Source organism: Euleptes europaea, chromosome 3, assembly GCF_029931775.1.
Source record: "Euleptes europaea isolate rEulEur1 chromosome 3, rEulEur1.hap1, whole genome shotgun sequence".
NCBI lineage: Eukaryota > Metazoa > Chordata > Lepidosauria > Squamata > Sphaerodactylidae > Euleptes > Euleptes europaea.
The window spans coordinates 86,000,079-86,016,418 of record NC_079314.1 but is presented as its reverse complement, the minus strand read 5'-3'; the positions used below and the strand labels follow the sequence as shown (position 1 = coordinate 86,016,418).

The following is a 16,340-nucleotide window of genomic DNA, read 5'->3' as shown; positions in this document are numbered from 1 at the left end:
CCCAGCCTCCGAGGTTTTCTATTGGCTGCCAGTCTCGCCTCCCGCGTTCGGATTGGTCACCTCCTATACTGCGCTGGTGCTATGGCAAGAGCGAGCGGGAAGGTGTGCAGGGGGTGGGGGACGTTGCATGGTTGGGAGCTTGGTGCAAGGTGAGGGGTGCGGGGGGGGGGGTTGCTCCAGGCGGCCCTTGGCATTGGGTTTTGCGTGAGGCCCGTTCCTCAAAGGACCGTGCAGCACTGTCCTAGGAGGCAGCCTGTTAAACTGGAGGGAGGGCGGAAAAGATTGGGAAGCAAGAGCCGGCCGCCCTACAGGACGTTAGAGCTTGGGCAGGGAGACTGAAACAGCAGGCTGTAGGAAAAGGTGCTGAAATTTAGCACAAGGCGAGGAAGAAAAGTTTGGAGAAGGGACCTGAACGGTGGTAGATGTTTTCAGAGATATGTTTTCAGAAACAGCCCTCTTCTACTTGTTTGCATGTTTTAGTGTTAAGGTGAAAGTGGCTTTTCTGAAAGTATTTGTCTGTTGAATTTAAAATGTAGTAATGGTTCGTGCTTGTTACTGCATAAATAAGGGGGTCGTTGGTCTTTCCAGATGTTTCTTTAGTACCTACCCTGTTCACAACAGTTGGATAGACTAATAGGGTACTTTGAGAATGAAACACACACACACACACATATATAGTGTGCAAGGAAAGTGAGGGGGTTAAACCCTTCAACTGTTAATTTTTAAACATTTTAATCTAATGTGGAAAGCAGGAAATACATTTTAAAATAACTGAATATCCTATCAAGAATACCAATAATTCTCTTAAAGCAATAATTTTTAACAACAATTTTAGCGGAATAAATAAAAGTTTTATGCCACCAAAAGGGTAGGTAAGCAAGAAGTGGGAGCAATGTCATAAAATCAACCCAAGGAGCCTGGTAGCATGGGAAAGTTATGGCAGCTTTTGCCGGCAATAAGGCATGACTTCCCCACACACAAACCCCTTGAATTGTTCTTTAGGTACAAAAGAGATGTGCACACCAAACACATCCACCCTGAATCCAACAAGACTTTCTCCCAAGTATACACATATACAATTCCAGCTTAAGGGTAGGCCACAGATACCTGCTGGCCAAATCTGGCTGGGTCGAGGGTTAGCCTGGGCTGGGGGAAAAAAGCAAGGTTGCTTTTTTCCCCCCAGCCCAGGTCCTCGACAGCAGGATTTGGACAGCAGGTATCAGTGGTTTAAGCTGGAATTTACATGTAATGGGGTTGCTTTCCCCCCAGCCCAGGTCCTCGACAGCAGTCTCACTGAGCAGGCAAAGTTTTAATAATTTTATCCTGGATCCAGTACTCACCAACTGCAGATGAGATTCCAGAGCTGTGACTAGATTGTATTACTTCAGACTGCAGATGAAAGTTCAAATGACTGAATGTTCCTACATATGGGGGGGGGGAATCTTCTGCCCATACAACGATAGATGTTAGTGGATAGGGGTGTACCCTTGTCATCGTTCTTCCATGCTGTTTTTCTATGTATAGGATTTATATATATATATATATATTCATACAAATTTATCATATAATTGAATAACGGACAGTGAGGCAAAACTTTAAAATCTTATAATCACTAAACTAGTGATATTCTTTACCTTTCTGTTGCCTTCAACCCAGCAATTTTATGTTATATGTAAAAATTTCTTCTGCAAAATCTTTTATTTATCTTGTTAAAAGTATTTCCCAATGTTTGTGGAAGCAGAAATAGCATTTTAAAAACATTTTCTTTGTGTGCACATGTGTATGTATATGCAGGAATGACAGTAAAATCATGCCCCATACATTAAAAAAGCCTGTCCCACAAAAATCCAGAATATCTAAAAGTGTTTAACTGTCATTGGATTGTACATATCATGTAAAAAAGTACTGCATTTTCCTTCAGCCTATTAATCTATTTAATCATGTAGGAAAAGTAATCTAAAATTAGTTTCTGACCATTTTTAGTACATGGTAATAGCGGGTAATAATAAGGCAAGGATTTGACTTTAGGAAGTATATAACTGAAATTCATTTGCCTTGTGGTTGTCACCTATCATAAAGATTCACTTTATTTAAAGTAGTCCTGTTTAGCAGAACAGCATTTTATTACAGCTTTTGATGGAGGCAACTGGAGACTGCAGCACCCCATACGTCAGAGCGACTCCTAAGTGCCGAACTTGTTTGCAGGATCTGGAGCCGCAGGTTGGCAAAAGACGTTTGTCTCAGGCACGCCACAGAGCTACCTTGGCAGAGCTCTTCAAAAACTTGCGTAAAACTGTATATTCGCAACAAGATAATTCCACATCAAAGGTACAGGAATAAATTTGAATCCATAACAGTGATAGATAAATTTATTATTTTTTTTGTATCCTAGTATTCGTATTTTATTAGTATACATGTACTTCCCACATTGGATTTCCAAATGCCTATAGAAAATAAAAGCCATTTCCCTTTAGTAAAGGCTTAATAGGATGTTATTTTCCAGGTGATGTTATTTACCTCCATGCCATGAAAAGCTTCACCTACCCATTTTTTGCACTTTAAGCCTCTATTAAAGGGACAGGGCATTTTTCTCCAGGTCTGCTGGTAACGGGGTTTCCAGACAGTTTCCCATCTAGGCAGTCAACAGACACAGACCTGTTTGGGTCTGGCAAGGTTGCTGTGTCATGTGTACCCCATTATTATAATCGTCTCAAGTTTTGTTTATGCTATGAGCCTTGTTTGAGGTATTTCCCTTAGTACAAATGTTATTTTCAGAACAGGCATGCAGGGAACTCTGCATATCGGAGTTAAATTTGTGGCTTATGGCTTGTTCCTATTTTTCCTGTAGATGATTTTGAATCTCTTCATGGTTCACGGAGGCAGCACGCATAGTGATTATCATATAACAAACTACATTTATCTGCCCTTAGATACATGCTGTTTGCAAGTCACAAAAAGACTACGTTCATCATGTTTAACACATGATAGGATTTTCAGGCCACCAGACTATCACATGATAGTGTTAAACCTCATGTAAAAATATGGGCATTTGAATCTGCCCTTGTTTAATATTATTTGTGTGTTCTGAGGAGTCTGTATGGGAAGAAATCCTATTCCTGACTGGAAAAGTCTTCATTTTCAATTGCTATGTTTCTTCACTTCTGTCTTTTCTTTCCATAGTGTGATACCATTTGAAGCCTCTGTTTTCTGTTTTTTATTAGTGTCAGGTTTTATGTAAGGCTAAGAATTATATTCAGGAGCTGGAACAAACCCTGGAAAACTTGCTGAAGATGAAAGGTACCGTACACAAGTTTTTGCCCAAATCTGTCCCCCCCCCCCCCGTTTTGCATTATCTGTTTGTTAAAAGTAAGACAGATGGCCAAGCTCTGGAATCCGTATCAGCCTGCTTAGGATGAATATATATATATATATATATATATATATATATATATATATATATATATATATATATATTGGCAAACCTTTTTTCCCAAACTTGTGCTGGCACATATCATAGAGCAGAGGCAGTTGAAGAATTGCAGGAAGGAGCAATGCTTAATCTTTTTTATACTTGCCTGTTCTTCCTTGTAAATGTCCCTCCACCCACTAAGCCACCCCCCCTGCCAGTTACTTCTCCCCACCTTACTTTAAATTTCAGACCTCAACTGTAAAAAAAAAAAATGGCATGGGAGTTCATTTGCAGGAGAGACTCACAGGGGATAGAAGAATTAAGCACTCCTCCTGTCTATCTTCCCTTGCAAGTGCCCCCCCCCCAATATATCCCCCAATTCGTGTGGGCCTGGGAACCCACATTTGCTGAGTTGTGTCTAGTTTCACCCCAGGGATAGATACATTAGCATTATGAAGGAACCCTGTGTTTCCCTCCTACTATCTTGTTCCACCCTTAATCTGCTCTGCTGAATTAGGAGTAGCGCACAGTATGACCCCCAAGAAAGATTTCCACTCTTCTATGCTCTTTAAAATACCGCAGAGCCAACATTATGTCTACTTTTTATCTGTTAACTTTAGGAGTCATCCCTAGGTGCGTTCCCACCTTTCCATTTTGTTTACTTAGAGCAAAGATCTTGACTGCGTAACTCATTGAGAAATGCAGGAGGTGCCATTCTAAGAAAAGTTATACCTGTCTAAATCTCTGGGAGTCAATGGTCTTAGAATGGTGTAACTCTGGTTTAGGAATGCACGATACAAGATTGTAAAAATATACTTGGATGATTCCGCTATGACCTTTCAGATGCCATAGATCTCCTTTGACTTGCTGTGTACCAGATATTTAATATTCTGGAATCTGCAGCTATTAAAGAAACACCGGTTTCTGTAGCATATGAAGCAATGTATTCTCATCATTTTCTTGAAATGGTGAGAAACCGTTAAATATACAGGGAAGTAATCATGTTAGTCTCTTGCAGCAAAAATAAACAGGAGTCTTGAGGCACCTGAAATCAATCAGAATTTTATTCCAGTATAACCTTATGCTAGGAGCCCCGTGGCACAGAGTGGTAAGCTGCAGTACTGCAGTCAAAAGCTCTGCTTACGACCTGAGTTCGATCCCGACGGAAGTCGGTTTCAGGTAGCCGGCTCAAGGTTGACTCAGCCTTCCATCCTTCCGAGGTCGGTAAAATGAGGACCCAGCTTGCTGGGGGTAAAGGGAAGATGACTGGGGAAGGCACTGGCAAACCACCCCGCAAAACAAAGTCTGCTTAGTAAACGTCGGGATGTGACGTCACCCCATGGGTCAGGAATGACCCGGTGCTTGTACAGGGGACCTTTACCTTTTTTACCTAACCTTATGCTGGAATAAAATTTTGTTACATTTAAAGTGCCACAAAAAACTCCTGTTCATTCTAAATGTATAATTTGTGATAGTTGTTCTTTCTGCTGGCAACAGAAGTTTTAAACCTGGAGGATGGGAATCCATCAAGCTTGGAGCAAGTAAAGGAGGAATATATCAAGATGTACTTCAACAATTACAGGTGAGGCACCAGAAACCTAGAAGCATTGAGACATTCCGCCTCCCCACCCCCCACCCCCAGCATTGAGAAGCTTCAATAAGATGACCAGCACCTGCCCTGTGAGTTGTGAATATGCTTATCACCTGTCAGGCTGTAAAAACAACGGCAAGAATAAAAATCAGCATAGAGACAACTCTTGCAAACAGCTCGATTCCTATTATCAGACTCTTCTTTTGCTTCTTCCTGCAATTGTTGTCCCTTTCCGCAGCAGCCTAGCAAACAGAAGAATACTGCTCACATAAAAAGCCAGTGGACTTTCTTCCTAACCCATAATATATGGCAAGATAGACTTCAGGTAGTTTCTCTCTATTTTTTGTTTGTTTGTTTTTTGCGTTCTAGTTCTGTGCCTCCTTCAAATGTCATAACTCAGAGTGAACCCACAGTATGGTATGTGATTGAAGAATATGAGAAGAATTCAGCCGAAGATGTAAATATAAGGCTTACACAGTCGCCAGCTACTTCTTCTCCTGATCTCATGGAGTTTGAACGGTATGTGAAGCAGTATTGTTTCTTACCTTGGGAGTGACCCATTCAAAGGATATATGGGATGAAATTGCTTCTGACCCTAATAGATGCAAGATGGGAGAAGTTCAGTGGGTCTGGCTTCTTCCTTCACAGCAATCAGAGAAACTGTACCCTATTGGCCTTTTCCATTACATGCTGCTGTTCAGAGCACACTACAAGGAGGCTGGGGGTTTCAACATTCAAACACAGTGCTGAAACGAGTGTGAAACTTTAAATTAGCCTCTGTGCATTAGGACTCGGTGAACTGGCAGTCTCCAGATCTTCTCTGTCTGATACAGGGAAGCTGCTGTAGGCATTGTAGAGCTTTGAAACTCTTGTAGAATCCCTTTTCCCCAAAGAAGAGATAGAATGTTTGTTCATGTCTGGCACTGCTCAAGAATCTTGGATGTACAGCAAGTGAGGAGCAACCTGCAACACAATGGAACATCCATATATACCTGGATTTTGAGTACTGTACAGATTGGGGATAAATACTTGTTGATACAAGTGAGAAGCCAAAACCTAGCTGCAGAGAGACTCGGCTCTCCTTTTTGCCACTCCTCAGTATTATATTCCTATCAGTAAGCACAATATATTCTTGCCTTTTTGCCCTCTCCCACTTTAACATTAACTTTGTACAGTAAGAATCCATCTTGGCCAGTAGGTGGCACCAGTTTGCTTCTCATGTACCACATACTGTAGTGTTCAGGAAGCAGTGCCCCAGGAGATCTTGAGAACAGGCAAAAAGTGTTAGGCAAAAGTGTTAGTGGGCAGAAGTAACTTTACTGTGGTTTCTGCACCTTCCTTCCTCACTTTCAGTGATGAACCAGTTTGGGGTAGTAGTTAGACTGCCAGATCAGGATCTGATAGAGACCCAGGTTCAAATCCTCTCTCTGCCATGGAAGCTTACACACTCCTCAGCCTGACTTACCTCACATGGTTGTCCTGTGAGGATAAAATGGAGGAGAGGAGAACAATGTAAGAGCTTTGGCTCTCCACTGGGGAGAAAGATGGGGTATAAATGAGGTAAATAAAGAAGTCAGTCAGAACTTTTTGGTGAAGGTGTTTTATACAAAGTTAGATCACTGGGCCATGTAGCTCTGTACTGTCTACTCTGACTGGCAGCAGCTCTCCAGGGTCCTACACAGCGAGAGGTCTTTCTTGATTCTAGTTACCTGAGATTGGACCTTGGATCCTGTGCACGTAAAATATGTGCTTTGAGACACAGTGCCTCCTCAACAATGCAGGCTGTCTGTTGCTTCTATTATGCATACTTATAACACATGTATTTTTACATTGGTTCTTTTTCGTATTTATTTATTTATTGGATTTATAGGCCACTCTCTCCTGGCCAAGCCAGGCTCAGAGCGGCTCACAACCTTTATAAAACAATCTAAAGTCAGTCCATGAATTCTATAAAATACAACAATAAAACCAGGTGCCCTTAACTATCTCAGCAGCAATATAATAATAATAACATAATAACAAAAGCAGTAATGCAGTAAAACTCTTCTATAATCAAACCTGACTCATTAGTCATCTTTCACTTTAGAACTGCATAATGTTTAGTTCCTTTATAGTGTTCCTTTCTTGCAGAGGCTCAAAGGTAGATTATAAAATTTAAAAACATAGTAATAAATACAATTTTAAAAACTCGCAAATACAATAAAAGTTGGAATATTTTCAGACATTAAAACTGCAGCATTTTTTCCTTTTATTAAAAACACCCTTCTCAACAATTCTGTTTTATAAGGAATCATAGTAGTTTGGGAGCTGTCCTGATCTCATCAGGAAGGCCATGTCAGCAGTTGGTAGGCATGACAGAAGATGCTTAGGTATCAGCAGTTGCTCTTACCTGTGTTGTGACTATATTATAGGACAGCACAAGAAACTGATACTCCCCACGCCCGGTCAGAACTTAAGGGAGCCTGTTCCAGACAGCAGGCATAGTGGACTACAGAGCGTGGAAATAACATTTGCACAGCTGAAAATCGAGCCATTATGGAACCAATACCATGCTGTGTATGTACAATAATATGTGGAAAACATGTGGCAGGATAGTGATTGAATGGTTGGCTCTTTGTTGTGTGTTCCCTCTGCATGGTTACAGCTAAATTCAAAAAGCATGAATGGATCACCTGATTGCTCTGTGTGCTGTCATGTGCCATCCAAACCAGATTCTGAGATCTTTCTCCTTTCCTGTCTTATTCTAGATACTTGTATTTTTACAAACAGACAGTAGACCTCCTGGTTGACAATGGAGTTGTGAGCCCTGAAGAGGTCACCCTCCCTGTGATCTCCACAGCTGTTTCCCATCTGTGGCAGAGCCTGCCTGAGGAAAGGAGAGACAGTGTCCTGCAGTACTGTAGTCAGAGACAGAGTTTTATCTCTGAGGTCAAGGCAGCTTCTCAGGAGCCTGCATTCACTAAGGACAGCACGAGGAACAGTGGAACAAATAGTCAGGAACCAAGCAGTTCTCTAAGGTCTACACCAGAGGAGGTGAGCATATTAACCCCTTTTAGGGTTTTGTTCTACGGTTCTCAGAAACACAGAATTTCCAAACGGGGGAGCCAATATACTTCTAAGTAGCCTCTTCTGAAATCACCTAGGGAATACTACAGCTGATACCCTGTTAGAAAACCTGGAGCCATTGATGCTATTCCTGGTTTTCACCAAGAATAGCATCATGTGAATAAATTTGGACTCCAATTCAGCTATAACAGGGAGCTAAAAGGTGAAGTTCCTGTGAAACCAGCTGGCTTGTATCCCACCTTTTTTTAATTAATTATAGTAACCTCTTATAAAACCAGCTAACAGCAATAAAACATAATCCAGCCTAATAAAATGCTATCCTGCCTTAAATAAATATAAACAAGACTTAATAGTCTGAGCTGTTAAAACTTAGTAGAGATTGGGTGCTACTAAAAGTTTGGAATATAATCACCCACCCCCGCTGACCAGTATTTCCCAGTGATTCCCTTCCCTCTTTGTTTATCCACCTGCTCTCCCCTTTTTTTTCCCTTGCAGACTCTAATCACTCCACTGCTCCAACCACCACTCTTAACCACTACACCTCGCTGGCTTTGAGCCGCACTGGCCTCGGGAAAGCCCGCAGGGTTTAAAAGCAACCCTCATGTCCCAACTTTTTGGCTTCTCAAAAAGTTCTGGTGGGATGCGGCCAGGAGACCGATGCACTGAGAAGACACGCTGGGCGCCAATGATAAGCCTGTCTTATCGTATCAATATTCAATCACACTAAAACAGTAGGAAATTGAATGATTCAAAGCAGTTTGTTTTATTGGCCAATACACAAAAAGCCTGGTGAAAATTGCCTGAAGCGCAGGACAATTCACACACACATCAAAGGGTTACAAGCATGAATATAGACTTCGATAATAGGTGGTTACAGAGGCGTAATACACACGTAAGACTCAACTGCCCAATACTTGGGACAGTCTAAATTAGAATACCCTATCCCAACTTGAAGGCGGTTACAGAGAAAGTTATGATCTCATGTCCACTAATGAGCAAGAAGACTCTACAGTGTCAGGTGCTGCTATGTTTGATCCTAAGCTACTGAAGTACTTATCTTGGACCCTGGCATTTGCCAAGGCTGACTAAGGGAGTATTCCTAGCTGGCCCCTATGTGTGGGGAGCCAGCTCATGAAAGCACACTGGGGCCTTCTACAGATTCTTTAATTAACTTCTAACAAGCAAAGCTGGGTCTCTTATCTTCAAGCCTTTAACATATATGTGCTTGGTGCAACTTTAATCACATATGCCAACTCTTATATATTGAGTATGGCATATTCATAAGTGCAGATTATATCTTATTGATTACAAAGAATATATTTCAAATCAAAGAATACATTTCTAATACATTTCCCATAGCAAATAATGATTTCAGGCATTACACTTCAACCACCACTCTTAACCACTACACCTCGCTGGCTCTCTACTGGGCCCTGAGGTTTTCATGATTTATTCATTTAGGGAATTTATGTGCTGCCTCTCCAGAGTCCTGCTTAAGGCTTAGCGGTAAAAAAAATATATCCCCCCCCCCAAATTACCTGACCTGGATGGCCCAGGCTAGCCTGATCTCATCAGATCTCAGAAGCTAAGCAGGGTCAGCCCTGGTTAGTATTTGGATGGGAGACCACCAAGGAATACCAGGGTTGCTGTGCAGAGGAAGGCACTGGCAAACCACCTCTGTTAGTCTCTTGCCTTGAAAACCCCCAAAAAGGGGTCGCCATAAGTCGGCTGCGACTTGACGGCACTTTACACACACACACACACCCCAAATTAACACACCATAAATAATGAACCTAAAACAAAACATACTATTAAAAACAGTCCATTGAGCACCCTAAACATATCCATAAAACAGCTAAAAAAGATTTTTAAAACCCTTCGTTAAAAGCTTTGGTAAAAAGAAATGTTTCCTCCTGATGCCTAAAGGGCAGTGTGGTAAGTGCCCAGCAAGCTTCACGGGGGGGGAGGACAGTCTGCCATCACAGAAAATGCCGCACCTCTAGTTGCCACCCACCTCACCTTTGAAAGTAGGGGCACAGAAAGCAAGGCTTACGAGGCAGATCTTAACCGGTGGGCTGGACAATATGGGAGGAGGCGCCCCTATTCAAGTTATGTGAATACATCAGCATTCAAACTAGTGTCCAAAATGCTGTCTCTTTTAGATCCTCTTTGAAGATGCCTTTGATGTGGCAAGTAGCTTCCTTGACAGAAATGAGACCCAAGAGATGTCCAGTCAAAGGTACTCGCCTCGGCCCAGTGAGGTGTTTTGTTGTCATATAAGGGCATGTGCTGCTTGGGAGAGAAAAACCATACTGTGGTGTGTTTGACTAATTAGCTGGGAACTGAAATGCTTCCTAGCCTGTGGAAGATGACAATCTGTTGGTTTTTAAAAATAGGGGGGCCTTGCCGAAGAGTCAGAGTCTGAGTGTTAGGAGCAGATCGGGGCTGCTGGTGGGATGCCATAGAGAGACTGGGAACTCCCAGCCTTGTGATCCCGTCTGTGTACCCTTCAGTTGCTGGGCGGGGGCTGCAGTGGCTTTCTGGGCAACTCGCAAGATGCTTCACGGCTTAAAACTGCATAGCTGGGTTGTCACAGTAGTGTTCCTGTGAAGCCACCATGCATTTCCATGGAATAGCTTAGAAGAATTCAGTTAGTATTTTATGTTTATATTTGTTTTTAATGGCTGTGTATATTAGATCGAATGCTTACATCGCCAATGCACCGTAAAGTTTTCTGCTGTGTAGTGTCTCAAAAAAAACAACAACCCCAAAATAAAACCCAATGGCAAATACAGTTCTTTAGAAGGAGGTGGAGGGGTCCATGCTTCTGACTTGGCTACAACCACCGAGAGACAGCTTGAGGGTCAGGGCAAGGTTTGGATACGGAGTGTGGGAACAAGGACATGGGAATACTGGGGTAATGGATGCATCTTGTTTTCCAGTTTGATTTAGGAAATCCACCAAATCCCTGCCAACCCTGCTCCCAGCAGCAAAATAAAGCATGGTAGTGCCAGCCATAACTAGTGATGCACATGGTAACCTTGGTCGTGCCAGGGCACTGACATGCACTGTTGATGCTATGATTGCAAGGTAGCCTTGCTACTCTTTGTCCTTATTTTATACATGAGAACTCAGTGATGTGATTGCATAGCAGGGGTAATGCACAGCCATCAAGGATATAAAATATATCAGATTTGAAATGTGTAAAATGGTGAACGTAGGGGAAATATTGTTGCAATTCTCTAATGACATCATAGAGCACCAGTAGCTAGACCGGCTGCAGATGGTGGCAAGGCTGGATGTTTGCTGCAGCCACCCAAACCAGCAAAAGGCCCTCTGCTCCTCTAACAGCAATGCCAGTCTCAGTTTCATTATTTTATTATTTAGAACATTTCTGTGCTACCTTTCCACCCAATCAGAATCCACAAGGTGGTGAACACAAAAAAATTAAACTTTTAAACAAGTAAAAATACGGTTAAAATATAAACGTTTATTAAAACACATAAACAAACACTAGTAGAAGGAGGGCGAATAACCATCATTAGAGGTATGGGAGAAGAAACAAAAAAAGTCTTCATCTGCTGGTGAATGACACCGATAGAGGGAGATAGATAAATCTCTCTGGGGAGGGAGTTCCAGAGTTTTGGTGCCATGATGGAGAAGGCCCTGTATTGGGTTTCCACCTGCCTGGCCAAAAATATTAGGGGAAACTGAAGCAGGGTCTCCAAAGATGACCAGAGTGAGCAGGTAGGTTTGTATGGGAGAAGGCGGTCCTTAAGTTTGCACAGAGCTCACAATAAGATTTGAGATAGCAGCACCCTGTAACACCCCAGCTTGCTGCCCACTTTGATCTGATCTCTTCTTGACTATTATAGGAGATATTTTGTTTCACTGGGTAATTACTATATATGAGGGAAGGGTTGGGTCAGAACCTGGAAAACTGTAGACTTCTTTGATTGATGGGATGGCAGAAGAAGGTTCTTTTCTGTCAGTTCTCAGTCCATAACAAAGAGAAAATATGGGTTATCTTTGATCTCTCCATAGCACTGAGCAGGGAGATCTGGAACCTTAATCAAAGGCAGAACACCAACCTGGTTCTATTGCACTGGATACTCAGTGGGGTTGACTACAATCCTGGCTGTGATTACCAAGGGTTTTCCAGCTTGTTATGAGCATTAAAAAGAAACAATTTTCTTTAAATGGCGGCGGGGGGGGGGGGAATGCCTTGCCTTCTTTTTCTTTCTCTTTCAAAAAGTTGATGGGGAGTTCAGTATAGTTTATTTTTCTGTCTGTAGCTCAACATTCGCAGGATGCACTTCAGAAAGCCAAGGGGATAACCATCATCTCTACCTACAGATCAACAGCTTCTTGGAAAGCCTGTTTTTTGCTAACACCCAACCATCACAGGTAGGACTTTGGACTATGCCTGTTATAAGACAGCCTGCTCTGTGTTTGTAAGTCACTCCTAGGTCTCAAAATCAATGCAAATATAACCAGTGAGTGATCAATGCTGACAATTTGCGATATAGCCTTAAATTCCAAGGTTGCATTTAGAGTCTCTCAGGAATGTTTCAGAATTAGTTGGGCATATTTATCATTTTCATTTTACATCTACTAGTTTGTCTCAAACATTTTCCCCCCAAATGTAGCATGTGGACCACCCTGAATGCTCTGTGCAACTGAAGGTATGGGGCCGAACTGGGCTTTTTTCCAAACTGGACTACATACCAATAGTACATTGTAACTAGAACACAGCGCTGGCTTGGAGTTTGCCTGCAGCTATGCAACACGGAGCCATCTTTGTAAACCTTTATTTTCTGCCTCAGCAGTGGTATGGGTGAATGAGGTAATTCTTACCCTAGTATCAGCCTTGTAGGCTTGTATTTTTTCAGATCCACCTCTGTAACAGCTCCTCTTCTGCAGTTTCTTGAAGCAAAATAGTTACATCGGGTAATTATGAATTAGTGTGTGCTTAATTAGGAATAAAAACAACCCAAATTGCTTGGACTTGGCCCCATATATCTCTATAGAGAAATAATAAAAGGGTTTTGTCTCAATTCACCCATCACAGTCCGATTATGTTTATGGAAACAACTTCCCCACAGTGTTCACTGATTGATCTTTGAGATCGCAGAAGGAAGATAACATATAAGAATAACTACAGGGAAAACTCTTCCAGATCAGCACACCCCACTCACCAACAGCTTATGTTGGCCTCTAGGAGCACTAGAGAACTGCTCCTGATTTTTAGCACAGCCTTCATTTCTCTAACCAAACAGTGGGTGAGGGCATGCCGCCAGGATTACAGAGAGAGAGATGAAGGATAGGAAATTGAGTTTAAATTGGAATGACTTAAAGGTTGACAGGATAAATTGACTACCTTGTAGGCTGATGACTAAATCTACCCATCCCAGCCCGACTCACTTATCACAATAAAACTGAGATTCAGCATCCTTTAATTGGGCAGGAATAGCAGGTTTCCAGTTGAGAGGAAATGGGATGGACAGAAAGTAGCAGCAGGAGTCCTTGTTTATACTTATTAAAAGAAAAATACTGGTAGCACCCAGTTTCCTTTAGATAACTACAGCAGAATCTGCCTCAATAAAAGGAACATACATTCTAAAAGAGTTTCGGTTTCAGCCACAGCTTTTTCCTTACTTATGGACCCATTAAAAGCTTCCTCTTATCACTGCATAGCAGGCTAGGGTGAGGATGTAAACTATTTGGGACTAGCCAGGTGCATGAAAATCTGTGGCAATCTGTTTGTGAACAAGAAGGGATGGAAAGAATGCTGCCTGAATTCCATAAACAACATAACAAAAATATACAGCAATAGAGAAACCAGTACAGATGGGGCAACTAAAATCATCATGGCAATGGAACACCTGCTGTTGAAGTAAGACTTCTGAGGTTGTTGTTTTATAGTTTAGACAGAAGATTCCTCTCATGAGGAGGAGCATGACAGAAGCTTACAAAATGTTGGTCTGGAGAGACTGAAAAAAAATTCAGGGCCTATGCAATGAAATTAATTAGATTCAAGAAAAATAAAAGGAAGTATTCATTTACACTTCACATCATTGCCCTGATACAGGGATAGAGATCTGTTCAAAGTTTGGTGGGCGCTTGGAATAGCAGGCTGTGTCACACAATAGACAGGACCACCCACATCTTCCATCTGCAAAGAGAATTCCAGAACCCTTGCAAATCCATGATCTAAAGAAGTTTAACTGCATTTTCCCTTTGTGAATTGCAGGAGGAAATTCTTCAATTAGATTATGAGACTGTGATGTTGCGATGCACTGAGACATTTGACGATGAAGATTTGTAAGTTAATGTACTTCTGTTGAGTTGTTTCATGACTCCCTCCCCCATCCATCCATCACAGAAAGATATGTTGCATCCATTTCTAGGAATGTGCTGTTTGAAACTATTGTTTGCATTGACTTTGTATTTTTTTCATCGGTTAAATTATTTGCACCTTGCTGATGTAATGCAGTGTGATATTTATAAAGTTTTAAAGAAACTTTATGCCTGAAATTGAATGCTAGTATGTGCAAAACACATTTGTTGAGAAGAAATAACCGTAATTCTACAAATCCTCTGTTGTGTTTAATCATTGGTACTATGCCTTTGAGGACCATGCAGACTTTTTGTTTAAACATATCAGTTTGGAATAAATGGCATAAGTGACTACCAGAGCTACTCCCCCTGTCTGCCCAGATCAGTGGCTTACCTCCATGTGGTAAGTCCCCACCCTTACCACTACATTTCTCCTCAGCTGAGCTCCTTTACTAGGAGTGACCTTGGCTGACAAAAAAACAGTAGGTGAGGAGAAAAACAAGTAGTAAGCACAAGCAGGGTTTTGCTTCCCTCCCCTGTATACCTTTTTTGCTCTAAAAAGTAGGGAGCCTCCCCCCTCCCCGTAAGTGATTGTTGCAGTCATTCGGTTGGATCCAGCAACCTATTAACAGAAAATACTGGCAGGTGAGGGTGCTTGCTGTATTCTCCTCCCTCCTAGCAATCCCTCTCAGCTTCAGGAAAATTTATTCCTGAAGTCATGAGACTCGCATGGACTAAGAACGGGGGGCTGAAGTGAGAAGAGGAAAGGAGGCAAAGTTGCCCCATCTCTGTGAGCTTATTCACATGGGTCAAGCAACCCCAGAAATCAGCTTTCTTGGGCTGGAAAGGGCGGCTGTGGGAATGGAAATATGACAAAAATCCTTCTGTTGACTGCAGTGGTGGATCCAACCCATTACAACTAGTTTGGCCCTTCAAAGGAAACGATGTACAAGTTGCAAAAGCCTCCAGGAAACTTTCTGGATGTCAAATCCCAAGCACACTAGGATAAACGATCCATAGAGCTAAGATTATGGGTTGTTTTTATACAAGGAAGTCTTAAATTGTGCAATTCTTTTATGCGGTAATCCGCCTTCAGGCTAGAGGAATAGGAGTTCCCTCCTATATGGAGGAGGTGTTCTTTATTTTATAAATGTACCTGTTAGTTTCCCAACCTTTAAAAAAATATAATGTAAACAATTACCTCAGTTGCTAAATCCAGAAATAACATGATCCTACTGGATTATTTTACCAAAAGTCCTGAAACAAATCAGAGTGTGACTGAATCATTTTCCAGAGTGGAGTTCCCTAACTAGGCAGACCTAGCAGGACTCACCCCAGCGCTACTGCCGCCATTTTCCTTCCTGTTTCTAATGTGCAGACCAGGAACTATAGAATATTTTGTTCTGAACAAGGTATAACTTCATGTAGTAAGGATCAGTGGTGTCCATTTGTATGGGAGGAGGACACTCTTCACTCAGCAGGTGTTTAGGATTGCCCTGTAATTCCACCATGACACCCAATTGCCAGCACCCTCCACCCTGAACTACTCCTACCTTTCTAGATAACGCATCTTCTTCCCCAATCCTGACAGCTTAATAACCTTGTTACCAAAGATAATTTTTGTTATCCTTTCCACCCTTACTCCTTGGATTGCAAATGCTGGCCAATTACTAATTCTGTTCTCTTCTGTAATAATAATTTGTGTTTACAAAATTTATATCCCACCTTTCCGGCCCATCAGGGAGACCAAGGCAGCTAACAGTTAAAAACAAAACACATAATAAATGTAAAATACATATAAAAATATAACACAAACAATTATAACATTGGGCAGGAAGGAGAGATTGTTGAGGAAATTACAGGCCAAACAAAAAAGTCTTCATCCACTGGCGGAAGACGGGGATAGAAGAGGACAAATGAACATCCCTGGGAAGG

General features: G+C 41.8%; 1 protein-coding gene across 1 annotated transcript; it reads left to right on the top strand.

The window, feature by feature from the left end:
- The first annotated feature begins 2,136 nt into the window (after positions 1-2,136).
- STRA8 (stimulated by retinoic acid 8) lies at positions 2,137-14,394 on the top strand. The gene is made up of 8 exons (XM_056847523.1): positions 2,137-2,328; positions 3,222-3,297; positions 4,907-4,991; positions 5,370-5,519; positions 7,748-8,033; positions 10,229-10,305; positions 12,362-12,473; positions 14,320-14,394. The coding sequence occupies exons 1-8, from the start codon at positions 2,137-2,139 to the stop codon at positions 14,392-14,394; spliced, it is 1,053 nt and encodes a 350-aa protein (XP_056703501.1).
- The last annotated feature ends 1,946 nt before the right edge of the window (positions 14,395-16,340 follow it).

What these genes read in the sequence shown, in the direction of transcription:
- STRA8 (XM_056847523.1), top strand. Translation starts at nt 2,137, where the DNA reads ATGGAGGCAACTGGAGACTGCAGCACCCCATACGTCAGAGCGACTCCT. An exon ending in AAACTTGCTGAAGATGAAAG is followed by an intron (nt 3,298 to 4,906) that starts GTACCGTACACA and finishes TGCTGGCAACAG; the next exon opens with AAGTTTTAAACCTGGAGGAT. An exon ending in CAAGAGATGTCCAGTCAAAG is followed by an intron (nt 10,306 to 12,361) that starts GTACTCGCCTCG and finishes TTCTGTCTGTAG; the next exon opens with CTCAACATTCGCAGGATGCA.